At 42.8% G+C, this 26,011-nt stretch overlaps 2 protein-coding genes and 1 pseudogene across 6 annotated transcripts in view; 1 reads left to right on the top strand and 2 right to left on the bottom strand.

The window, feature by feature from the left end:
- The window catches only part of SEC22C (SEC22 homolog C, vesicle trafficking protein), a 50,681-nt gene that overhangs the window by 20,392 nt on the left and 4,278 nt on the right, over nt 1–26,011 (bottom strand). The window contains exon 1 of one of the 5 annotated variants that reach the window (XM_026496815.4): nt 10,881–11,039. The exons of 1 other annotated variant lie outside the window; for it this stretch is intronic. The gene's annotated coding sequence lies outside the window, so the exon portion shown is untranslated. Of the gene's footprint in view, nt 1–10,529; nt 10,696–10,880; nt 11,040–26,011 lie in introns of those variants that run through there. 3 more of the 5 variants (XM_026496814.4, XM_044383322.3, XM_044383323.3) reach the window with 3 other exon arrangements.
- SS18L2 (SS18 like 2) lies at nt 16,196–19,496 on the top strand. Its single transcript, XM_026496817.4, has 3 exons — nt 16,196–16,386; nt 16,648–16,724; nt 18,641–19,496. The coding sequence occupies exons 1-3, from the start codon at nt 16,318–16,320 to the stop codon at nt 18,726–18,728; spliced, it is 234 nt and encodes a 77-aa protein (XP_026352602.1). The 5' UTR covers nt 16,196–16,317; the 3' UTR covers nt 18,729–19,496.
- LOC113253725 (Y-box-binding protein 1-like) lies at nt 24,493–25,690 on the bottom strand (annotated as a pseudogene).

The raw sequence follows: 26,011 nt of genomic DNA, 5'->3' as shown, positions 1-26,011 counted from the left end.
ACCATCAACTGATGCTAACACCAAGATGGTAGACTTTAAAGTAACTATCATAGAAATGCTTCAATAAGCAATTATAAACACACTTGAAACAAATGAAAAATTAAAAGTCACAGCAAAGAAATAGAAGATACAAAGAACCAAATGGAAGTTTTAGAATTTAAAAAATACAATAACTGAAGTAAAAAATTCAATAGATGAGCTCAACAGCAAAATAGAGGGGACAGAAGAATGAATGAAATCAGGAAACATGAAGACAGAACATAAAAATTACTTAATTTGAACAATCTGAGAAAAATTAGATGAAAAATATTATACAGAGCCTCAGGGACCGTGGGACATAACAAATTATCTAACATACATATCACTGGAGCAAGGAGAAAGAGGGCAGGACTGAAAAAGTATTCAAAGAAATGTCTGAAAACTTCCCAAATTTGACAAAAGACATAAGCCAACAGATTCAAAAAGCAGAATAAACCCCAGAAAGGATAAACCCAAAGAAATCCATGCCAACAAATACAACAGTCAAACTTAATAAAACTAGAGACAGAAAAAATCTTGAAAGCAGCAAGAAATAATACGGGGGGGGGGGGGGTGAATAATTCAAATGACAGCAAATTTCTCATAGAAACCATGGAGGCCCAAAGCAAGCATATTTCTCAAGTGCTGAAAGAACTGCCAACCCAGAATTCTGTATTTTCAACAAAAATATTCTTTGAGAATGAAAAGGAAAATTAAAAACATATTTAGATGAAAAACACTAAAAGAATTTGTTGCCAGCACACCTGCTCTAAGAGAATGGCTAAAGGAAGTTCTCTCGACAGAAAGGAAATAATAAAAGAAGGAATCTTGGGAAAAAGAAGACACTACAGAAAGAATAAAAACATGGGAAAATACAAGAGATTGTCCTTCTCAAAGCTACCAAACTCATTCTATGAGGCCAATATTACATTGATCCCCAAACCAGGCAAAGACCCCATCAAAAAGGAGAATTACAGACCGATTTCCCTAATGAATATGGACGCCAAAATCCTCAACAAGATTCTGGCTAAAAGAATCCAACAGTACATTAAAAGGATTATCCATCATGACCAAGTGGGATTCATACCTGGGATGCAAACGTGGTTCAACATTCGCAAATCGATCAGCGTGATACATCATATCAACAAGAAAAGTCTCAGGAACGATATGATCCTCTCAATTGATGCAGAAAAAGCATTTGACAAAATACAGCATCCTTTCCTGATTAAAACCCTTCAGAGTGTAGGAATAGACGGTACATTTCTCAATCTCATAAAGGCCATCTATGAAAAGCCTACAGCAAATATCATTCTCAATGGGGAAAAACTGGAAGCCTTTCCCTTAAGATCAGGAACACGACAAGGATGCCCACTCTCGCCACTATTATTCAACATAGTACTAGAAGTCCTGGCAACAGCAATCAGAGGACAAAAAGGGATAAAATGTATCCAAATCGGCAAAGAAGAAGTCAAAATGTCTCTCTTCGCAGATGACATGATACTCTATATGGAAAACCCAAAAGAATCCACTCCCAAACTATTAGAAGTTATAGAGCAATTCAGTAATGTGGCGGGATACAAAATCAATGCTCAGAAATCAGTTGCATTTCTATACACGAATAATGAGACTGAAGAAAGAGAAATTAGGGAATCCATCCCATCTACAATAGCACCAAAAACCATACGTTACCTTGGAATTAACTTAACCAGAGACGTAAAGGACCTATATTCTAGAAACTATAAATCACTCTTGAAAGACATTGAGGAAGACATAAAAAGATGGAAAAATATTCCATGCTCATGGATCAGAAGAATTAACATAGTTAAAATGTCCATGCTACCCAGAGCAATCTACACTTTCAATGCTATCCCGATCAAAATACCGAGGACATTTTTCAAAGAACTGGAACAAATAGTCCTTAAATTTGTACGGAACCAGAAAAGGCCCCGAATCTCCAAGGAACTGTTGAAAAGGAAAAACAAAGCTGGGGGCATCACAATGCCGGATTTCGAGCTGTACTACAAAGCTGTGATCACAAAGACAGCATGGTACTGGCACAAAAACAGACACATAGACCAATGGAACAGAATAGAGAACCCAGAAATGGACCCTCGGCTCTTTGGGCAACTAATCTTTGATAAAGCAGGAAAAAACATCCGGTGGAAAAAAGACAGTCTCTTCAATAAATGATGCTGGGAAAATTGGACAGCTACATGCAAAAGAATGAAACTTGACCACACTCTCACACCATACACAAAGATAAACTCCAAATGGATGAAAGACCTCGATGTGAGACAGGAATCCATCAAAACCCTAGAGGAGAACATTGGCAGCAACCTCTACGACATCGGCCAAAGCAACCTTTTTCATGACACATCTCCAAAGGCAAGAGAAACAAAAGAAAAAATGAACTTGTGGGACTTCATCAAGATAAAAAGCTTCTGCACAGCCAAGGAAACAGTCAAAAAAACTAAGAGGCAGCCCACGGAATTGGAGAATATATTTGCAAATGACACTACAGATAAAAGACTGGTATCCAAGATCTACAAAGAACTTCTCAAACTCATGAGAAACAAATAAACAAATAAACAAATAAAAAAATGGGCAGAAGATATGAACAGACACTTTTCCAATGAAGACATACAAATGGCTAACAGACACATGAAAAAATGTTCAAAATCATTAGCCATCAGGGAAATTCAAATCAAAACCACACTGAGATACCACCTTACGCCAGTTAGAATGGCAAAAATAGACAAGGCAAGAAACAACAATTGTTGGAGAGGATGTGGAGAAAGGGGATCCCTCCTACATTGTTGGTAGGAACGCAAGTTGGTACAGCCACTCTGGAAAACAGTGTGGAGGTCCCTTAAAAAGTTAAAAATTGAGCTACCCTATGATCCAGCCATTGCACTACTGGGTGTTTACCCCAAAGATACAGACGTAGTGAAGAGAAGGGCCATATGCACCCCAATGTTCATAGCAGCATTGTCCACAAGAGCTACATCGTGGAAGGAGCCAAGATGCCCTTCAACAGAAGACTGGATTAAGAAGTTGTGGTCCATATATACAATGGAATATTACTGAGCTATCAGAAAGAACGAGTTCTCAACATTTGCTGCAACATGGACGGCACTGGAGGAGATAATGCTAAGTGAAATAAGTCAAGCAGAGAAAGACAACTATCATATGATTTCTCTCATCTATGGAACATAAGAACTAGGAAGATCGGTAGGGGAAGAAAGGGATAAAGAAAGGAGGGGTAATCAGAAGGGCGAATGAAACATGAGAGACTATGGACTATGAGAAACAAACTGAGGGCCTCAGAGGGGAGGGGGGTGGGGGAATGGGATAGACTGGTGATGGGTAGTAAGGAGGGCACGTATTGCATGGTGCACTGGGTGTTACACGCAACTAATGAATCATCGAACTTTACATCGGAAACCGGGGTTATACTGTATGGTGACTAACATAATATAATAAAAAATCATTAAAAAAATAATAAAATAAAGTAAAAGAAAAAAAAAGAGATTGTCCTTCTCCTCATAAGTTCTGTGTATTATGTTTGATGATTGAAGCAATAACTATAACATTTCTGATGCTCTCAATGTATTTAGAGGAAATATGTAAGACAATTGCAAATGGGGGAGGTCACAGAGATATAAAGGGAGGTTAAATTTCTATGCTTCACTTGAAATGGCAAAATGCTGACTCCAGGAGACTGTGATAAGTCATAAATATGCACAAACATAGATGTGCATGCATATATAAGTATACACATGTACACAGCTATATACTAGAGCAACCACTAAAAAAGCTATACAAAGAGGTACACGCAAAAACACTATACATAAATAAAAATGGAATTCTAAAAGATGTCTGAATTATTCACAGGGATGCAGGAAAAAAACAGAATAAAAAATAATAAACAGAAAACAAAAAATAAAAGAGCATATTTAAGTCCTAATAAATCAGTAATTACATCAAATGTAAATGGCCTAAATATGCAATTAAAGACAGAGATGGACAGACTGGATAAAAGGCATGACCCAATTATTTACTATCTATAAGAAATTCACTCCAAATATAACAATATAGGCAGATTGAAAGTAAGTGAATGGAAAAAATATACCACACAAACATTAATCAAAAGAAAGAGTGGGGCACCTGGGTGGCTCAGCCAGTTAAGTGTCTGAATCAAGAGTCAGGCTCAGGTCTTAATCTCAGTGTTCTGGGCCAGAGGCCTGCATTGGGCTCTATGCACAGCAGGGAGTCTGCCTGAGGATTCTCTCTCCTTCTCCCTCTGCCCCTGCCCATGTTCTCTCCCTCTCTCTCTCAAATAATAAAAAAGGATGAATTATATTAATATCAGATAAAGCAGACTTCAAAGCAATGAAAATTCCAAAGATGGAGAACATTACATAATGAGAAAAGAATAAATCTACCAAGGAGACATAAAACTAAACATACATGCACCAAACAACAGAACTGTAAAATAGGTAAAGCAAAATTGATAAAGAGAAAGAAGAAATAGACAAATCCACAATTACAGTTGAAAACTTCAACATTACTCTCTCAACAATCGATAGAAAACCAGCAAAGATATGGAAGATCTCAACAACACTATCAACCGAAGTATGTAATCAACATTTATAGAACACTCCAACAACAGAGTTCCTTTCAAGCACCCACAGAACACATAACAAGATAGATGTGGGCCATAAAACAAACCTCAGCAGATTTTTTAAAAATGCATAGAGAATATGTTCTGGGACTACAATGTAATCAATCTAGAAAGTAATAATAGAAAGGTACTAAAACCCTCCAAACACTTAAAAATTAAACAACACATTTTTAAATAACCCATGAGTCAAAAAGGAAGTCTCGAAGGAAATTTAAAAATACACTGAATAAAAAGGAAAACATATCAAAAATTTTGGGACACAACTAAAGTAGTGCTAAGAGGGAAATTTATAGCACCAAAGGCTAATATTAGAAAAATAATAAGGGAATACTATAAACAACTCTATACCCATAAATCTGACAATGTAGATGAAACAGTCAATTCCTCAATAAGCACTAACTACCATAATTCACCCAATATGAAATAGATAATTTAAATAATCTTATAACCAAATTTCCTAGTAAGAAATTTTTATTTGTAATTTTAAAACTTCTGAAATCTCCAAGCCCAGATGGTTTCACTGGAGGATTCTACTAAAAATGTAAAAAATGTAAAAAAACAATTAACACCAATTCTGCACAATCTCTTCCAAAAAATAAAAGAAGAGGAAACAATTCCAAATTCTTTTTATGAAGCTAATATTACCCTGATGTTAAACCCAGAAAACTATAGACCAATAATCCTCATGAACTTGCATGTGAAAATCCTTAACAAAATATTAGCAATTTTGCAATTGCTATATTGCCAGAATTCAGCAATATAATAAAAAGAATTAGACCTATAACGAAGTGAGGATGCAAGGCTGGCTTAACATAGTAAAATCAATCACTATAATCCATTATATTTACAGGCTAAAAAAAATCACACAATAATATCAATTAATATAGAAAGGGCATCTGACAAAATTCAACACCCCTTCATGATAAAACCTTCAGCAAAATAGGAATAGAGGTGAACTTCCTCAACTATGTGAAGAACATCTACAAAAAGCCTATAGCTAACATCATATTTAATGGTTAAAGGCTGAATGCTTTCCCTCTGAATTCAGGAATGATGACGTCTGCACTCACAGCTACTATTAAACACATTACTGGAAGTTCTACCCAGTGCAATAAGGCAAGAAACAGAAATAAAAGGCACACAGATACAAAAGGAAGAAACAAACCTACTCCTATTTGCAGATGACATAACAATCTACAGGAAAAATCCTGAGGAGCCTCCCAAAACACCTCCGAGAACTAATGAATTCGAAAAGGTTGCAAGACATAAGATCAGCATACAAAAGTCAACTGTATTTCTATAAACTACCAGAACACATAGAAACCAAAATTAAAAACAAAATACCATTTAAAATCACACCAAAAAAATCTCAATGAAGATATAATTTTTAAAATAAAATACTTAGGTATAAATATAACAAAACATCTACAGGGCTTCTATGCTGAAAACTACAAAACATTGCTGAAAGAAATCAAAGAAGTCTTAAATAAATGAGCAAAGATAAGACTATGTTAGAATTTATGTGGGAAGGAAAAGAAACTAAAATAGCTAAAACAATTTTGAAAAAAATAAAGTGGAAGAAACCATGCTATCCTATCTCAACACTTATTATATAGCTATACTAGTCAAGACTGTGTGGTATTGGCAGAGGAACAGACACAAAGATCAATAGAACAGAACAGAGAACGCAGAAATAGACCTACAGAAGTACAGCCAAATGATTTTTGACAACGGTGCAAAAGCAATTCAATGGAAGGAGGATAGTTTTTTCAATAGTTGGTGCTGAACCAACGGATATCTATAGGGGGGAAAATGTCTTGACCTAAACCTCACACCTTACATAAAAATCAATTCAAAATGTATCAAATGTAAATCTAAAAAGTAAAACTATAAAAATGGAAGAAAATACAAGAGGATATCTTCAGGACTTGGGGAAGAGTTCTTAGACATGATACCAAAAGCATAATCCACAAAAGAAAAATCAGTAAACTGGATTTCATCAAAATTAAAAATAATCAATCTGCAAAAGCTCATGTGAAAAGGATGAAAGGACAATCCAGAGACTGGGAGAAAATATTTTGTAAACCACATATCTGATATATAGATATAACTAGAATTTATAAAGAACTCTCAAAACTCAACAGTAAAAAAAAAAAATCCAGTTAGAAAATGGGCGAAGTACATGAACAGACATTTCACCAAAAAAAATACATGGATGGCAAATAAGCACATGAAAAGATGTTCAGTATCACTAGCAACTAAGGGAAAAGTGACTTAAGATCACAATGAGATAACACTACATACCTATGAGAACAGCTAAAATTTTTTTAAGTGAAAATATCAAATGCTGGCAAGGCATGCATAGGAACTGGATCTCTCAATTTTGCTGGTAAGGCTATAAAATGGTAGAGTCACTCAGGGAAGTAGTTTGGCAGTGTTTTTTTAAAAACTAAACATGTGGGTGCCTGGGTGGCTCAGTCAGGTCATGATCTCAGTGTCCTGGGACTGAGCCTTGCACTGGGCTCCTTGCTTAGCGGGGAGCCTGCTGCTCCCTCTCCTCCCTGCTCGTGCTCTCTCACTATCTCTCCCTCTCCCCCCCCCCTCACAAATAAATAAAATCTTTTAAAAAATAAAAATATATAAAAATAAACATGCAATTAACATATGATCTATCAATCACACTCCTGGGCATTTATCTCAGAGAAATGAAAATTTATGTCCACACAAAAACCTATGTACAATTATAACAGCTAAGAACTGGAAACAACCAATATCCTACAAATAGTGAATGGTTAAATAAAACAGTACTTTCGTATCATGGAATACTATGCAGCAGTAAAAAGAAAGGAACTACTGAACCTCAAAACAACTTGCATAGATCTCAAAAGCACTGTGTTGAAAAAAAAAACTCCAATCTCAAAAGGTCATGTACCATAGGAATCCTTTTATGTAACATTCTCAAAATGACAAAGTTACAAAGAAGGAGAAATGATTCGTGGCTGCCAAGGGTTAGGGATGGTGGGGAGGAGGGGAATGGGTGTGATTAGAAAGGAGAACAAAAGGAAGATGGTAAAATGGCACAGAACTATATACACTTTATATCAATATGTTAATTTCCTGGATTTGATATTATACTATCCTTATTAGGTAAGATGTAACCAACGGGGGAAACTAGGTAAAGGGTATATGGGACCTCTCTGTACTATCTTTGCAACTTCCTGTAATTATTTTTAAATAAAATTTGAAGAAAAAAGTATTAACTGAAGGTCTTTATACCACTTACTTAAATAATGCTCCTATCTGCTTTTTATGTTTAAGTGTCACTTTTGACTATCTCTATAAGTAGACTGATAATCTTTTCTGCTAATTAACTGTAGTTTCAATGATTTATGCTTGAACGTTGAAAAACATGTTTTATAGCTAGCAGCTCCGCAACCACATGACATTTCCAAACTGGAAGGTGCTCTAATCTCAGAATTAATTAAAATAAAAGCTGTTTGCAGATAACTAGTATTCGGTTTAAAAAACAAGAAGTAGTGGTATAAATCTGGAAAATCATGCCACAATTATAGAAAAAAATACATTATCAATTATACAAGGACAAAAGCACCCTCAGAGTTCTTCCACAGAGACCCTAGTCTGTCTTCCAGGTCTTCCCAGCTCCTTCTACAGGCCAGTAGGCCCCATAACCTGACACCATGTCTGGCACACATGAAGAAGGCCTCAGTAAAAACTGCTAAGACAATGAATGAATGACCTAAGAGCTGCCTTATTTTTGCCCACTGAGACAAGAAATGCGGGTCTGCAGATCTTGCCAGATTCTGATCTATATTTTGAGCACCGTTCCACAATAAATTTCTACTTGGAGAGAAAAAAACATTTATATAAATAGATTTTTTTTTAAGTAGAAACTGACTTAGTCATCAAATATACAGCACCCAAGTTACTATTAGGCTTTATAAAAATTGTATCTTAATCTGCCTCCCCCATTTCCTAAATCCTCTTCTCAGCATCTATTTATAAACTGCTCATGTCATAGATTATCCCTATTCTACCAGCAAAGACTTTGTGCCTAGCTGGAGGCCACCCTTGTTCCCACTGGTTTTTTCCTCCCCCCTTACACTTAGACCTCTGCCAAATCCCTACCACATATACTCCTCCCCCTCCTCCCTCCAAAAGAGAGAGAGAAAGAAAACGTGAGAGAAAAACAGCATTAAATGACCAGGCCATGACCAAGCCTTGCAAAAGAGTAACATAAACAAGCAAAACAAGTTTCATTTGGCACTCAAATACACAAACAAGTCTTCACCATAAGGCATATTACCTACTCCTCGAATATACAATACAGAAAACAATATTGAGTTATTGAATTCAGCCTTACTGAATTCATCTTCAGCCACAAGACTTGAGAACTGGTTACCCAATTTGTAGATCACTCAGGATCCTTTGTTCCCTGTTGCTTGAGGATAGTGTTGGTGGGAGAGGGGGTTGAGGTCAACTCTTTGATAGCTAAGAAGAGTAGAGGACTGAACTTGATAGCAGCTAATATTAAATGCGAGGCACTGTGCTAGGAACTTATAAACTTACAATGTTGTTTAATGCTCATAACTATCTATGAGGTAGACATAATCTACAAGGGACACGTGGGAAAACCGTAGCCCCAAAGGCATAAGTGATAGAGCCAGGATTCAAATCCAAACTTCCCTTACTCAAAATATTCACAAGCCTATGTAACCTTTTCACTTTATTCTGCCTCTCTAAATCCAATCTTTGGGATTACAGCTACTCTATTTCTCCTAGAGCCTTACTACTTAACTAATCAGAGACCTGTTAATAGAAGGAACAGAGGGCTAGGGTTCCACTTGTTACAATTACTCCTTACTCATTGCGTTACTTTGAATAAGTCAGTTTTCCTCTCTGACCATCAATCACCTTTTGGATGCAGCTGGTTTGAGGCTCCTTCTAAGAATAAAACTTTCCGACTCCAAGATGTCCTCTGTGTTGTCAACACAAATACTTGGACCTATAACAACTATCGTCTAAAATGTATTTTCCAGAGCAAACTCTATTATATCAACTTATTTCTATTTACCAAATCAAACCACTTTCAATTATTTACATTTTAATTTTCCTAAAATTACCTTTATCAGGATGAATTCCTTTGTAAATTTTAATTAAGATTACTTTATCCAACAGTCTGAGCCTTATTTTTTTTGTTCTGACCATGTAACAAATTTCACCAATTACTTTTCGCCACTGGGAATATTCTTCTGTGGCTCCGATTTCTAAAAACCTAATTTTCCCCCAAGTGCTTTATTCCTCTGGCTCTGGAAGTTCAGATGTAAGCGTATAGTGGACACAAATGTACATCACCTTCCAAACCTGATGTTCGGAAAAGCTGGTCCAATGCACCCAGTATTTGGTAACCCAAGTCGTATAATTTCGGCATGCTAAGGAAAGTTTGCTATTAAAGTTAAACAGCACTCTGACAGGGTCTTCGTGGATAATCAAGGAAACGATCGCCCCCTCTCTCATTTAGACACACCCCTTCTCCTCCCACTGGGAGCAGCGCTCGACGCGCATCTGTCAGATTAGGGTTCCTGCAGGCGCGCGCCTCGGTTGTCCCCGAGTCCGCAGAGCAGCCGGGGGAAGAAAGGGGGACAGATGACTCCGGGAAACCCCACGAAGCCGGGTGGGGCTAAGCCGGGCCTGAGGGCGGGGCGGGCCCGGGGCCGCCTCCATCTCCAGGCCCGCCCTGCGCCACACCCGACCCCGCCTGCTTTCGGCTAACGGGCCGCGGCGCCCGCCTCCGCCCGCGAGCCCTCACCTCGCCCCGACGGCGGCCTCCGGGAGTCAGCGCCCGCCCGTCGCGCCGCCTCGCCGCCGTACCACCCGCCGCCTCCTCGGCAACCTCGGCCCACCGGGCGGACCCGGCCCAGGTCACTGGCGGCCCAGGCGCAGGTAGGCGATGGTACGCATGCGCAAGTCTTGAATTCCCCATTCGCTGCTGCTAAGCGACACCCGCACCCGAACCGACCAATCCTGGAGCGATTTCCCCGCCCGGTCCCGGAGGAGTACTGAATGAACGGGTTCTTAAAGGGCTGCGACCCAAATGTAGAGGGGGGTGTGGCAGGGGCGCTCGCGCCTCCCAATTTAATTCCCGTCTCCTGGCTCTCACCCGCGTGGGTTTGATGTCCAAGCCTGTGATTCCCACGTCCGGAGGTGCCAGGAGACTTCTCGGTCTAAGCTCGATTCCTGCCCGGGTTGAGAACACAACTGACGTGCGGAGGCAGGGAGGTTCCTCGTAACTGCGCGACACGCCCCAGCCGTGGGTTCCGCTGTCTGCGCCCCTGGGCGGGAAGCCCGAGATAGACAAACCAAAGAGCACGCCTCCTGCCACCCTGGATGAGGTGCTAAAGTCCGACCCCGGAGGGACACACTCCAGTCTGGGGATGGAAGCACTCAGAGATATCACAGATGGATGGCCCAATGCAGGGAAACAGAATTCGTCTTTATTTTTCGTCCACCAAATTTTGAGCACCTGCTGTGTGCTGGACACTATGCCAGGCACTGGGGACACAACGAGGAACTCCTGACACTAAAAACTATGTTAAGAGAGGGCAGAGTGAGAGCACCCATCAAACAATTAAACAATTACTCACATGTTCTCAAATACAAACTATGTGCCCTTCAGAGAGGAACAAGGTTTTTCAGAGAAGTTACAGGAGCTTCTGGTCTGAACTTGGGGGTCCGAGGAGGCTTCCTTGAGAATGTGACACCAGCTGACTAGTAGCTAACTAGGCAAAGAGGGAGAGGAGAGTGATTCAGACAGAGGGTGGAGTATGTATAAAGAACAGGAAGGCAGCAGGTCTCCTTGGAGGGATGAAAAGAAATGGGGTAGTACATGAGAAGCTAGTGTTTAAGCGGCACATAATTTCAGTTGCAGAAGATGAAAAAGTTCTGAAAAATGAATAGTGGTGATGGCTGCACAACAATGTAAAATTTTAAATGTCACAAAACTGCACATTTAAAAATGTTTAAAATGGGGGCACCTGTGTGGCTCAGTTGGTTAAGCATCTGCCTTCAGCTTAGGTCATGATCCTGGCGTCTTGGGATCAAGCCCAGGCTACGTAGGGCTCCCTGCCCCAGCGGGAAGTCTGCCTCTCCCTCTGCCCCTCCCTCCTGTTCGTGCTCTCTCTCACTCACTCTCAAATAAATAAATAAAGTCTTTAAAAGAATAAAAATAAAATCTTTAATAAATAAATAAAAATAAAAATGGTTGAAATGGTAAATTTTATGTTATGTATATTTTGCCACCCCCCCCCCAAATAACTCAGAGTTTAGAGAGTAAGGAATAGGGTGAGAGCCACTAGAAAGAACTAAGACCATGTAGGATCTTGTAGGCTATGGTAGAAAGTTTAGGATGGTGGAAAACTGATCACATTTGCATTTTGTAAAATCACTGGCTGCTGTAGTTAAGATCAAAATTAAGAAGGCTCATGGAAGCTCTGATAGGACTATCTGCGAAGCCAATGCAGCCATCTGGGCATGAAAGGATGGAGCTGAAGCTTGGGCTTGGACTGGAGCGATGGTGAGGAGAAAGAGAACCGGGAAGTCTGAAGAGACACATAGGAGCAGAAGCAACAAGACTTGGTGATGATCTGGATGTGAAACGGTGACAAAGTAGCTTCAAGGATAATGCCACGGTTTAGCCTGGAGTGAATGGTAGATAGTAGAGGGATTCATAGATATAGAGAACACTGGAAGAGGATCTGATTTTGGAACGAAGAATGATCACTAGTTCCATCTTAGATGAACTGAATTTGAGGCACCTTTTGAGATTTCTGGTTGGGATGTCAATGTAGGCAGTCGAATATACAATGTATACATGAATATACATTCCATGTACCAGTCTGGGCTGGACACAGACTTTTGAAAGTCATCACCACATGGGTGGAAATTGAAGTAGGCCTTACATAGCCAGAGAAAAATTACAACATGAAAACAGAAGAGAATTATGACGGAGTCCAAGACGACCTCCAGGGAGCCCCGCCTCCTGGTATTCACACCCTTGTATAGTCCCCTCCTGCACTGAGTCAGGGTTGGCCTGTGTGACGAATGATCATGAGTCTAGGTCATAAAAGGCACAATGGATAAAATCAATGAGATTTGATTGGTAAAGAAGATTGGAACCCCTTCACTGTATGTGCCAGGAAAGAGGCCAGGATTCCCTCTCAAAGTGCATTCACAAGTGAATGAAAACAGGTTCTTCTCACCACAAGTCATGAAAACAAGGCTCTGGCTTGGATGGGGAAGGAAAAATTGGCGCCAGACCCACAAAAACCCAGAGCTTTTGAATGTAGAGCCTTAGGCTCTTAGAACCTGCAATGTGAATGCTTTATAATAGGGCTTTGTACTTTCTGACTGGTACAGCTAGTGTGGCTCAGTGTGGCTCAGGCACCACGGTGGGTTGAGCTACAGAAGTGAGACGTGGCACCTGAAGTACTAGCCCTCCTGTCCAATCACTGGTCATTCTGACCCCAGAGGGTGTCTCTTCCAAGCTTCTTCATCCCTGCACTTCCAGGGTCACACCCTGGACTGCTGTATCACTGCGCAGAAGAGCTCCACGTCCGAAGTTGTAAATACAGACACCTGATCTCTGACTGTCCCTGGGCTGTTCCCAGAAGTCTGCCCACAGTTCTCTGGCCTGCAGAAGCCTCCAGTCCACTTGGCCTTCTACTTTGTTCTGCGTATCACCTCTCTCCAATCTTGATTTCCTTCCCCAGCAGCTGAAAGTCCAAGGTCTATCACTTCCAACACCTTCTTCCCAATATGCTTACCTCCACTGTGTGGTTCTTCTTCTGACACCTGTCTGGCAGCACTTCAACTCTGGGGAAAAAAATCCAATTTTCTGGCTTCTCTAAATCTGTTCCTGAGCTAGAAGTGCTGCTGGGAAAAAAATCTTACAACCACACAGATCAGTGCTATGTGTTTACATAGCCCACCTCTACCAGGTCCTCAGCACTGTCCAGCACTCCTATGTTTGCCTCTCTCTAATTCTCCCCAACACCAACCTCAAAATCACCTGCATGATCCCCAGATCCTCCACTCTTCAACATCCCCCTCACTCTCCCAGGTGCCTCCTTCACTGAGAAAAGAGCAACCATTAAAGTGATAGCCCTCAGCTCCCACCAACTTCTGTCCCTCCAACTACCACCTTCGTTCCCTTTTCCCCTTTACAGCCAAACTTCTTGGGGAAAGTGGCCTGCTCTAAAGATTCCATTTGCTTCACCTTTCCTGTATTTCACTGTCCCTGGCAATTCTCACTGCTGCCTCGACACATCACTGAAATTTCCTTCATTAAGGACATCAAAGATCTAGTCTCTACCTCGATTGACCTTTCAACAGCCTTTGTAATTGCTGTCTTATCTTGCTTTCTCAGTCACTCTTATTTCTTATATGACTCCCCCCCAACTCCTGGATTTCCTCTTATATCTCTAGTCTCCCCAACCCCCATTCTCCTTTGTACTTTCTTTTCCTTGGCCATGAGAACTGGTATTCACATCCTTGTATAGTCACTCTTCTTGGGCAGCTTTATCCTTTCCATGGTTCCAGTCAGTTTCTACAAGTGATGCTTCTCAAAGCTTAGATCACCAACCCAGCCCTTGAACCTGAGTTCCAGACCCAAATAGCCAGCCACAAACTTCTACATCTCCATATGACATCACCTTGCATGCACATGTCCACGGCTGACTTTATCATTCTTACTTCCAGTCAGTTTCTCCTTCACTATTCCCTGTCTCTATAAATGACATCACCAGTCTCTCAGTTGCCTAAGCCCGGACACCAGAAGTCATCCTTAATTACTCCTCTCTCCCTCCACCATTAATTCCCTAAGGCCCGCCAACTCAACTCCTTTCAAACGCAGATTTCTTTTTTCACTGCTCCCACCATTTTTGGCCTGCACACCTGCAGCAAATAGCCCTCTCCATGTTTTGTTTTTTCTTGTCTGGCTGCCCTACCTTTCACCACATTATAGCCAGGAAAACTCTAAAATGCATCTCTGACCTCATTTCTCTTTTGCCTAAAACCATCTATGGCTCTGACTGTTCCTAGGGGAGAGTCCAGGCTCTGGATATCTGTCACTTGGGTAACTTCTACTTCCTCTTCATACTGAAACATCTGGACTCCTGGAGGGCTTTCTCTGTATGCTGGACCAGGTTGGTCCCCTGCGCCTGCCCCAGCTTAACACCATCTCTGTTATTGTCATTCCTCATTTGCCTAAACAACAACAGAGCTGCATAGGACTAAGCAAGGCCTGCACTCTGCTGATGGTTCCTTCTCTGCCCACTCTGTTTTCTGCAGAACCTCTGGGGACTTTCCCTGGGGAGGGAGCCTGGTTTGTGGTTACTAGTACAGGCTCGGGAAGCAGGAAGCCCTGCAGGTGTGTTGCCCCACTTTTCTCACTGGGTTTACCCCCTCTGTGAAATGGGATGAAAGCTGACTCCTCCCAGGATTGAATAAGGGGACTGTGGAGGGAGAGCCCAGCAAAAGCAGATGAGACTGCTCTGGATCGGGGCACCACGCAGGGAAATGAAGCTCTATGAGGCAGAATTGCCCCAGACCCCTTTTGAGTAAAGTCTTCCAAGATCTTTCTCCCAAATGATGTGACTACTGCTCACTCTGTGCTGCAGGGAAAACCAACCTTGTTCCCATGTCCATAATGGGTGGGCTGAACAAGAGAGAAGTCAACCACTTCTGAGTTTCAGGGGTTGCCAGCTGTAACTCTTTGGCTCAGGTGGGTGGGCCCCACTTCCTTCTTTCATCTTGCAGCGACCCACTTCTGCAGTATGGTGCGTGGGCAGTAGTTAAGAACAAGGGTTCTAAAGCCATACTGCCTGTGGACAGATACCGACCGGCTTTGCCCATAGTAGCTGTGAGATCTTAGGCAGGTTACTTCACCTGTTTTCTCGTCTGCAAAATGGAGAAAATAATAGTGCTTTTTAGGGCTGTAAGCCTAATAAGCATCATTACCACCCAAAGTAAAAATAGGCACATGTGCGAGTTTCTCCCTCAGCAAAGAGTAAAGCTAACACCAGTGTTTTCCGAGGCCCTGCAGAGCTTGGCTTGGCAGAGGCGAAGGCTAGGGTTCACGCTCCAGACGCATATCTGGAGGCACCAGAGTGATGTCGAAAGAGGGAGGAGTGGACTTGGAGCCAGAAATCTGGTTTCCGGCCACGATTCCCTTGTGACCCTGGGCAAGGTACTCCCGCAGACAGAGGGGACACAGTGCCTAAGAGGCTAGGAGCTGACGCCGGGCCCCGCCCCCGAGGCTAGCCCTCCAGACTGCGCAAATGCAAAGGAGGGGCAAACAACTCCGAGCCCCAGGGGCGGGGCCGAGGCCGACGCTCTGAGCATCGCTTTCGCGCGCCCAATCAGAAATGACGTTCCGCCGGTTCAGTCAACGGGAGGACCCAATCAACGTCGAGAGCGTGGGTCCCGCCTATCGTTCCCTGTTGCGGCCGTAGTGCGTCTGGAGCTGAGCAGGTTGGCTCCGGTCTGGATGCGCCGGGGTCCGCAGGGCCCGAGGCCGGGGTCCAACCTGGCTTCCCGGGATGTCGGTGGCCTTCGTACCGGACTGGCTGAAAGGAAAGGCGGAAGTCAATCAGGAGACGATCCAGCGGGTGAGCGCTAACTCGGGCAGAGAGACGTTCCTTAGTTGAGATCCCAAGGGGTGAGGGTGCGGCAAGCTTCCTGGAATGAGCGGCACCCCAGCTCAGGCTTGTAGTGTGCGCGGTGGATGACTTGCAGGGGTATGGAGTGAGATGGGAACGAAGTTGGCAAAGGCACCGGGGCAGGACAGCCCCGCACTGGAGAGAGTTGGGGGGCAGTGTTCCCGGCTGTCCCGATGACGCGCTGCACTGACTCCTTCTCTGGTGTTTCAGCTCTTGGAGGAGAATGACCAGCTCATCCGCTGTATCGTGGAGTATCAGAACAAAGGCCGGGCGAATGAGTGCGTCCAGTAAGTACCCGCCCCACCCCCCGACTTTTGAGTGTAGGGTGAAACCAGTGTGGTGATACAGCAGCTGTCCTGAACTAGGAGTCTTGGGTGCTTGATCCCTGGTGAGGCTCAGAGAGGTTACTTACCTGCCCAAGACTACGCAGACAGCACATTGTGAAGCCTGGCGTCAGACGTGGCACCCTCTTCAAAATTTGAATTATGCTCATTGTAAACCTCCTTCACATAGACAGGTCTGCTGATGACAACAGGGATGCGGAAGGGAGCACATGGAAAACTAGTCTCAGGAGGTGCGAGCTCTGGCCCCTTTCCCCTCATGGATCCCCAGCTTATCCTTTTTCTGAGTGGGTCAGACCATCAGACTGCTAAGTTCCTTTCTTTCTTGATTTCTTGATTTCTTTCCTCTCTCTCTCTCTCTTTTCCTTCCTTCCTCTCTTTCTTCTCTCTCTCCATGCCCAGCATGGAGCCCAACAGGGTGTCTTGAACTCACCACCCTGAGATCAAGATCAAGACCTGAGCTGAGCTGAAGACACTGAGCCACCCAGGCGCCCTGCCACCTTCATTTTCTAACTTGCAGTCAGTTCTGTAATGCACACAGGGACCAATAAAAGACTTCCAAGTTAGGCCAAAGGCAAATTCTGCACAGTAATTGAATGTGCTCTCAAGCTATATACCAAAATTAGAGAAAATAGTCTCTTTTCTAAATGTACTCCAGGAATTATGCTCCATTTCTTATAGAAAAATACATTATTTCATTCTTACTGAAGACATCTCTAAGAAAACCATGCTTTTCCCATCCCCTAAAAAAATCACCTATGGTTCCTCACTGAAGAGCTCAATGAAATAGTAGAGATACCCATCTTTGGGTAAGTCTTTACATTTGGTTCTGCCATCTGGTAATTTGCTTTTTTGCAGTTTATAGTAAACTCTCATTTTTCTATATGGAAAATAGTTGCAAAACATTCCTTTTGGTGTAGTGATTCTCAGCCTATGGGTAAGAAAGTTATCAAAATTTCTTGGTGGGCTTTTTCACATTGCATGGGTCATGCTTCCTGCCCACCCCCTCAGTCTGCTGTGTCTTCCTGGGTAGAGAATTTTACCCCTTGATTGAGAATCACTACTATAGTAAGCTCATATTGATACCATAGAAGTGCCTTGTCCCTTCTTTAACTTTGTTCCACAAATATTTTTTAATTACTACTGAGTACCAGGCACTGTTTCAGCGACTGGGGAATCAGTACCAAAACCAGCTCTGCTTTTTATCAAATCAGGTACCAGCTCTGTTCTTATGGACTTTACATTCTAGAGTCTAGAATCTAGAGGGAGGAAATCATACAGTTAGCCATGTAATAGTACGTGCTTTGAGTAAGAGTAAAACAGGCTAATTGTTGGGAAGGGGTGCTCTTTTACACTGCAGCCAGAACTCAGTGAGCAAAGGGAAGGTGGTAGGAGCTGAGGTCAGAGAGATAACTAGAGGCCCCAGTCGTATAGAGCCTTGTAAGCCACCAGAAGGGCTAGAAGGGCTCAGCTTTACTCAGAATGAGATGGGAGCCTTTGGGGGGTTTTAATCATAGGTATGGCAAGCCTTGCCTTAAACTGCACAATAATCACTTAAGTTACTATGTGAGGACTAGAGTAGGAGTGCAAAGGTAAAGCAGGGAGACCAGTTAGGACAATGGTCCAATACAATAGTCTAAGCAAGGATAGTGGCCTGACCCAGAGAGGTAGTGATGAAAGTGACAAGTGAGAACAGATGGATTCTAGATAGATTTTCATTGGTGTTAAACAAGGAGGTTGGTGATGCTGAACCATCCAATCAATAGATGTGCCATTCCAGGAGTGGGTAAATTCCTTTCCAGTCTTTTGTTCATGTTCAGCAAAACAAAGCCTCTAATTTTTGCCTCTTTTTCACCGCATAGGTACCAGCATGTGTTACACAGAAATCTCATTTATTTGGCTACCATCGCAGATGCCAACCCAACCAATGCTTCAAAGGCAATGGAATAATCTTTCAGTTGGCTGTCATGAGGAGTAATTGAGTGTAATCCATGTCCAAGAAGTAAAGACAGGATCTCTACCAACCCAACTGCTTAAAACATGACTGAACCTTCCGTGGCTCTTTTTAAAATGTAAAAATGTGAAGAAAGCTACTAAATGAACTGTATTCTCAGTGTAAATATCTATTTTAATAATTAAGCAGATTAAGTTGACTCCAGATGTCCTCTTTCCTGAAATAGGCATATTTGGGTAACAGAGATATCATGGGCATCTTCAATTCTACCTTTTCAGTTTCAACATAAAGAGGAAACTGAGCAGGTGGTGGGCAACCAACAGAAATTGGCGAGACTCCTAACTGCGGCCCTGCGGAATGGATGTGTAACTCTGTGCTCCCTCCTACCAGTTTGTAGTTGTGGACCTCATTATTCTTTTCAGGTTGCTTTGAAATAAAGCTTGCCTTTCCACAAAACACTCATATTGAGGTATAGAGAGTTTCATATGGTAAGTGTTCCATTTGGCCTTCCGGAAAAACTAAGGACTTAAAAATATAAGTAACAACACCATTATCATTGTTAACAAAGTCAATAGTAATTCTTAGTTATTACTTAATATCACCTAATAATATCTTTTCAAATACTTTTTAAAAATACCTTCTTCCTCCTATCTTTTTGAGGTTCTTGGCTGGGGCTCTATCCCAAAAGACAGATTAACAAAAGAAAGTTTTATGTGACATGGGAGCCCTTCATAAAAAAATAAAGACCCAAAGAAACAATTAAACCTGAGTATTTTTATATGGGATTTGATGAAAAGTGGAAAGCTGTGGAAAACTGAGAAGACAGAAGGGTATCAGCTAAGTGTAGTAAATTGGGGAAACAGCATGGCCTTGTCATTCAAATTCTCAGTGTCCCTCCATTGTAAGAGATAAGGATGCTCCTTTCTTCTGGGTATCGGGAGGGCACCTCTCACATGAGGGTCTCATGACCTGCTTCATGGGAGGTCAGAGAGTCCTTCCAGCATCTGCCATTTCTCAGATTCTTCGGCTTGAAATATTCAGTAAGGCAAAGTACCCTATTTTGGAGCAGCAGCCCTGTCAATTATAGAATGTCTTTTTGTTATTTGTCTAACTCAGGATCCAAACAAGATTCATACGCTGCATTGTGCTGATGTCCCCTAAGTCTCTGTAAAAAGTACTTAGCAGTTCCTCTTGTTCTTTGCCCTTTGTTGGAAAAACTAGGTCATTTGCCCTAAAATTTCTCATATTCTGGATTCGCCTAGTGTATCCCTATGGTGTCATTAAATATGTCCTACTGTTGCCCACTTTTACTATAAACTGGTAGATCTAGAGGCTCATCCAGACTCAGATTCTAATATTTTTGCAAGTATACATCATAGGAGGTAAGAGGTACTTGCTTTTCGCATCACATCAGAAATGACCTGATTTGATTTATTAATCAGGTACCCAATAGCCTTCTGCTTAAATTATGATCTACCTAGTTTTGATCCATTGTTTCATTAGGGATTGCATACTGGTGAGTTCCTATTTTATCATCCCTTCTGCCTTTATTAGCTTTGCTCAATAAAGAACTTTCCCTCTTTGAGGCTTATCTGTAAAATAAGGCAAGGAGATTTTCCTAAGTGAACCTAAAATTAGAACATCCAGTGCCTGGATCCTTTTGTAGGAATCAAGGGTTGCAACCCAGAGAGACTATAATGTGTAAATAGTGAAGCGAGACCTCATTTTGAATCCCAGCTCAATTGCAACTTCTGAGAGCTCTTGTTTCCCTATAAAATGAGGATAATGAAAGTAGTATCTGCCTCCTGAGGCTGTGAGATTGAGATACTGTGGCTGAGAGCTGGCCACGAAGTAAACACTCAATGTGTGTGTTAATGTGTGCTCTGATGTGTTGTTATCTGAGGGCTCTGGCCCTTTCGGGCCCTTCTCAAGTTTGGGAAGAAGCCTGTTCTTTGTTCCCTCACCCTTTCTTCCATCCTTAGGGTTCTAGCCTTTTAATAGACCCCCCCATTCATGGGGTTGGTGCCCATACTGTATGCCAAGTGGGCTGCTCATGGGCCTGACCTGGTCAGCAGATATGATGGGCACTATGCAATGTTTTTAGTTTTGAATTAGTTGCTAACATTTAGAGAGGATTTCCCATTAAACCTGGATTTCTAGCAATGCTGGGCCTGCAGGTCCACATGGCAACCATCAGCTGGAGTTGGATGGCAGCTGTCTCCCTTTACTAGGCAGCTTGACTTGTTTACATATGAGAGCTGGAATGAGAGCACCAGCTGATGTTTCAGTTTGGGTATCACCTAAAACAAGCCCGAGACAAGGCCTTGGGTGCTGTTTATTTGGGAGATGATCTCAGGAAGTAGGAATAAGGCCATGAGGAGAATGAGACAGAGAAAAAGCCACTAAATGGGTGCGTTACCAAGGTCACTGCTATAGACAATAAGGGCCCAATCCAGGGTGGGGGGACCATCTCCAAAGCATACAAATCTCCCAGAAGTGTCCGCCAGAGTTAGGGTTGCCTACAGGGGAGTTAGCTCTCCTGGACTAATAAGCAGCCTTTGTAGCCAAGTCGGCCCTAGATGTCAGAGGAGGAAGAAAGTAAAAAGCTGCATGGCAGCCCCTGAGATGGGCTTCTGCCAGAACAAGGTGAGTCTGACGTTGTAGGAACTGTCTACCACTGGCAAGGTAGGCGAGGGTCTGTGACAGAGCATCAGAGGTTTCAATGTGTGGGCTCTGAGCAAGCCAGTAGAGCCTATAGCAGTCAAGTGTGGCAGGGGCAATAGCCTTGAAGACAAAGTCCAGTTCTCCCTCAGAGGGAAGGAGTTTGTGACCTGCTGGGTTCCCCCCCCCCCACTTTGTCTCTTGGAAGGTATTTCAGTCCACGTGTAGAAGACTGAAGCAGGGCAAATCACAAGCCTCTGGAAATGGCCAAGGCTATTTAAGCCACAGTTTATCCTATTCTCCAGAGGGCCCTTTTCTGGGGAGATACACCAGAGAAGCTGGGGCAGGCCAGTTAGCTGTCTTATGTGCCCCAGCTTACCTCTACCTGTCTGCTTTCAGAGACAGCCTGAGGCACAAATATCTGCCATCCCTCTTAAAGGACCCAGAAATCAATATAGTGGTGAAAGGTGATTTAAAAAGATAAGACCAAACCTGACCAGAATGTATTAACCGCTGTCTCTTCTCAGACGACTTCCTGCTTCAAGATTAAGCCTCTACTCAGCCTGTCTGCCCTTTTCCAACTCTCAGGGTCAGGCTGATCTCCCAACAGCCTACACAGGGCCTGGGCCTTTCTCTGGGGTTTCCAAGCCTGCTTCCCAGGATTTGCAACTGTGGTGACACTTCTGTCATTATCACATTCTCCTGAGATGAGGATATGGAACAAAGAAAGCAGATAATTTGAGGTTAGGTTTATTCCACAAAATGTGAAGCTATTTTTCCACTTCCTCATGAGGGTTTTTGACATCCCAGTCTGACTTTGGGGGACCCCAAGTAACAATATGGCTAGGGAGGAAAGGACGTTCAGTGCTATCTCATGCTATTGAACCTCTGTAATAAACTTCTGTTACTAAGGTGATCCTGAGTATATTTCTTAAGCTGGATACATAGTATCTTCATTTTGTTGTTACTCTACCTCACACATAATATGGTTTTGATTCCATTTTAATAAAAGCAATTTTAAGAAGTTAATTAATGTTACCTCTTTCCCCAGTGAAAATCCTACAGATTCTTCTGGAATCTAGATGTTCTGTTCAGTCCCTGGGGCCTTTCTTTCTTTCCTAAATCTTTTTAATAAGAGTCTAGGGTCCAAACGGAGGTTGTTTTCATTTGTTTGTGATTCAAAAAATATTTATTGATCCGCTAGTATGTGCTGACAGTACTGCAGTGAGGAAGCCAGATAATGACACTGCTCTCATGGAAACTTTATTCTTATATAAAGAAGATAACACAGTATAAATAACCTGTATTTATGGGGGAGACAGGCAATACAATATAAACAATCAAGGAAAGCTTTACATGGTAATAAGTGCTGTGCAGAGAATTACAACAGGGTCATGTGCTGGAGAGTGTCTGGGTGGCTACCTTCAATTATGGAATCAGGAATGACCCTGGGAGGTAACACTGCAGCTGAGATACGAATAACAAGGAAACTGACATGTGACCAACACGGAACCTAGCCGTGCAGGCAGAAGCAAGAGCTATGCAAAGACCTTTCATTCCAACTGTTTTCTCTCTCCCTCTCTCTCTCTCTCTCTCTCTCTCTCTCGTCCATTTATAGAGCAGTATTCGCCTATGTGGTCATCAACTCAATTATACCATGAGCTCTCATTTGACCAGGCCTTGTGCTGGGCTCTACAGTGAGGAAAATAGAGGAGAAGGGGCACTGGGCCCTGCTTTCAGGTAGTTCCTCATAAGCCTGGCAAGACAAAAGAGACCCACACCCAGGCATGGACCAGGGTACTAAGCAGGACCAAGGATGCTGAGAAATTGTCCAGATATTGAAGCTGCAGGTATTCCAAGTGGAAATTATCAAGTGCTTATATATCATAGAAAAAGCCTATGCTTTTCAATTCCTGAGCACTCTTTTGTCTGCAAACAAAAAACTGCCAGTTGCAGCAGCAGCTTTCAGCATCCTACTCATTCCTCGAACTTCACTCCTTTAATTGTGCTGCAACGGACTCCCAACAGTCCATAGCCATATCTCTATCCTGAGACTTTTTTCTAAAACTGAAGTCTGCCTTGCCCAGGCATAGCAGACCAGAAGAACCTAGGGATTACCAAGCTGGAACAGTTCTCAACTAATGACTACTGGTAGATGGAGTATTGACATCCCAGCTCCCTCACCCCTCCAAAGGGACAATTCCAAGATGTTTCTTCTTCTGTACTGGTTGCCAGTTCCCCATCAGAGTTAAGCTCTAATCACCAATATGGTAGCTGGCTTAATAGCACACACTTTACTGCCTATCTTCCTTGTTCACTTCTCTACCATCTAGATGGAGTTTCCTAGGGCCACTTCTCAAATAAGCAACTTGGGGCTCAAACCATTGTCTGAGATTCTTCTTCTGAGAGAAACAACCAAGGTACCAGTTGTTTAATGCCATACCCTTGATGGGTAGACCCAGATGGACTGGCTAGGCAAATGTAGCTTCCATTAGCACCACAGCAGATGAAAAATGTTTACCAAAACCCAATCTACTTGTAAAAACTAGGGTCTAGAAAAAGCATCAGAGCCAAGGAGTCAGAATTTAGAGCTTGAAATCAGAGAACAAGCTGATCAACACAGAGTAAGGAACCTGACAAGAAGTGCTTGTTGAAGTGAGTTTTTCATATGAATTTGATGGCATCCAAGCTCCCCGCTAAAAAGGATGAAGCATTAGATATTTGCGAAAACACAATCATTCTTTAAAAAAAGTTAGTGGGGAAAAAAGCTACTTGCCTAAAAGGCCAAAATATGGGTACAGTATCCACAATTAGTGTGACTTCTTAGACTTCTTTTTTTTTAAGAATTAAGGTGACTTCTTAGACTTTTTTTAAAATTTAAGATCTTTATTAACAGGTGCTTGCTGTTTATTGACTTTTTTGAAAAAATCAAGTTGTAACCAAATTTGTATTACAAGTTAAAAATGAGGTTCTTAAAAATCTCAACTTGACCAGATATGAAACAATTAAAAAACCTTTAAAGGTGTATTGAGAAAAAACAGGCTTTAAAAAAAAAAAAAACATGTTTGTCATTACCAAAAAGAGATGTCTTTAGGTAACAATAATAAAAATCCCATGCTGCATAGATAATGTGGATAGTTCTATTTATCTGGTCAATGGGCAAAAAGCAAGCACTTAAGATCTTCAGCTCCAATCTTCTGCTCATTTCTTGTTGCTGGAATTTCATCTTTTCTTCGTGTTGGATGACTAAACCAGATGATGGTAGAGATAGTAAGCCAGCGTTTACTCAGCCCAGCCCTGCTCAGCCTTGGGAGCCCACAAATTCTCAGCTGGTAGATTGGCTGCTTTTGTCTCTTTGCCATCTTGTGGTTTAGGGTTTTCTGGGGGTCTGCGTCTGTAATTGAAGTTGCGGCGGTACCGACATTGAGGTGGCTGCTGACCTTGGGTCTCATCGCCTTGTTTTCCTTATTTTCCTCATTGCCATCCTCTCTAGGCTGTCGTTGGCCAGGAGGCCCCCTGCAGAATCATGGTCTATAACCCCGATACATATTGTCTCACTGGTCTGCCTTGTTCTCCTGCACCCTGGTTGTCAGCACCTTCTATTCACTTCACTTCTCCCTGCACAGGAGAATTGGAATACTGTGGTTGTCGCCCATAGGGTCTCCCCATGTAGTAAGGTGGCGTCGCCCTCGGTAGGGCCAGTGCTGTTGGGCCTGGCCTTCGGGAGCACTTTCCGATCCCTTGTTTTTTTCCCTGCTCTCACTATTCTGCTAATTCTGCGGGGAATTGCGTGGTGGACCCCCGCGATGTGGATAGCGTCGATAATGGTTACGGTGGGCTGCATATTTAGTGCCTTACACTGGAACTCCACCAGGGCCTGTCGCATTTGCTGCCTCCACACCCTTTTCTCCTTCAACAACATCAAACTCCACAGTCTCTCCATCTTCCTGGGGTAGGTACTTCCTGGGGTTATTCCTTATGGAAGTCTGGTGTACAAACACATCTTCCTTGGGGTCATTCCTGTTGATAAAACCATATTCCTTTCTTACATTGAACCATTTTACTGGTCCCAAAACCTTCATTGCGAAGACATTCTTGTCCCCGATGGCAGGTGCCGTGGATGTGAGACCCCCGGGCCGCCGCCCGTGGTGCCTGGCATGGTGTAGGCAGCGCTGAGGGCGGGGGCGGCGGGCAGCTGCTGGGTCTCGGCCTTGCTGCTCACCGTTGCAGTGATGGTGATTGGGGCCGGATACGGCAGCTGCAGCTCCTCCAGGGGTGTGATGGCAACTAGGCCAGTGGTGGGGGTTCAGGGCTCTCTGGGGTTCATTCTTCACTCCCGATGGAGTGCGACTTCTTAGGCTTCTTAGTTGGCAGCGATTGCCTCAGGGGCCATCTCTGTGCTGCCATACCCCCATCCTTCTCTGGGTTACTAGCCCCACCCCAAGCTGATCAGTCACGGTACCTGCCCACTACTGTGGCCATCAAGACTTATGGGCGTATGAACCTCATCATGTCAATCAGATATCTCTCTGGACTTTTTCTCACTGGTGCTGGCAGGAAAAGTGCTTTCCCCTCAGACTTCCAGGGTATAAGGATGTATGCTTGGAGCTGCTATGGC

This window comes from Ursus arctos, unplaced genomic scaffold (genome assembly GCF_023065955.2).
Source record: "Ursus arctos isolate Adak ecotype North America unplaced genomic scaffold, UrsArc2.0 scaffold_20, whole genome shotgun sequence".
Classification (NCBI taxonomy): domain Eukaryota; kingdom Metazoa; phylum Chordata; class Mammalia; order Carnivora; family Ursidae; genus Ursus; species Ursus arctos.
This window is presented reverse-complemented; position numbering and strand designations above follow the sequence as displayed.

Excerpts from the sequence above, each read along its gene's own strand:
- SS18L2 (XM_026496817.4), top strand. The coding sequence starts at position 16,318 with ATGTCGGTGGCCTTCGTACCGGACTGGCTGAAAGGAAAGGCGGAAGTC. Across the intron at positions 16,387-16,647 it reads ATCAGGAGACGATCCAGCGG|CTCTTGGAGGAGAATGACCA; the intron begins GTGAGCGCTAAC and ends CTGGTGTTTCAG. Across the intron at positions 16,725-18,640 it reads CGGGCGAATGAGTGCGTCCA|GTACCAGCATGTGTTACACA; the intron begins GTAAGTACCCGC and ends TTCACCGCATAG.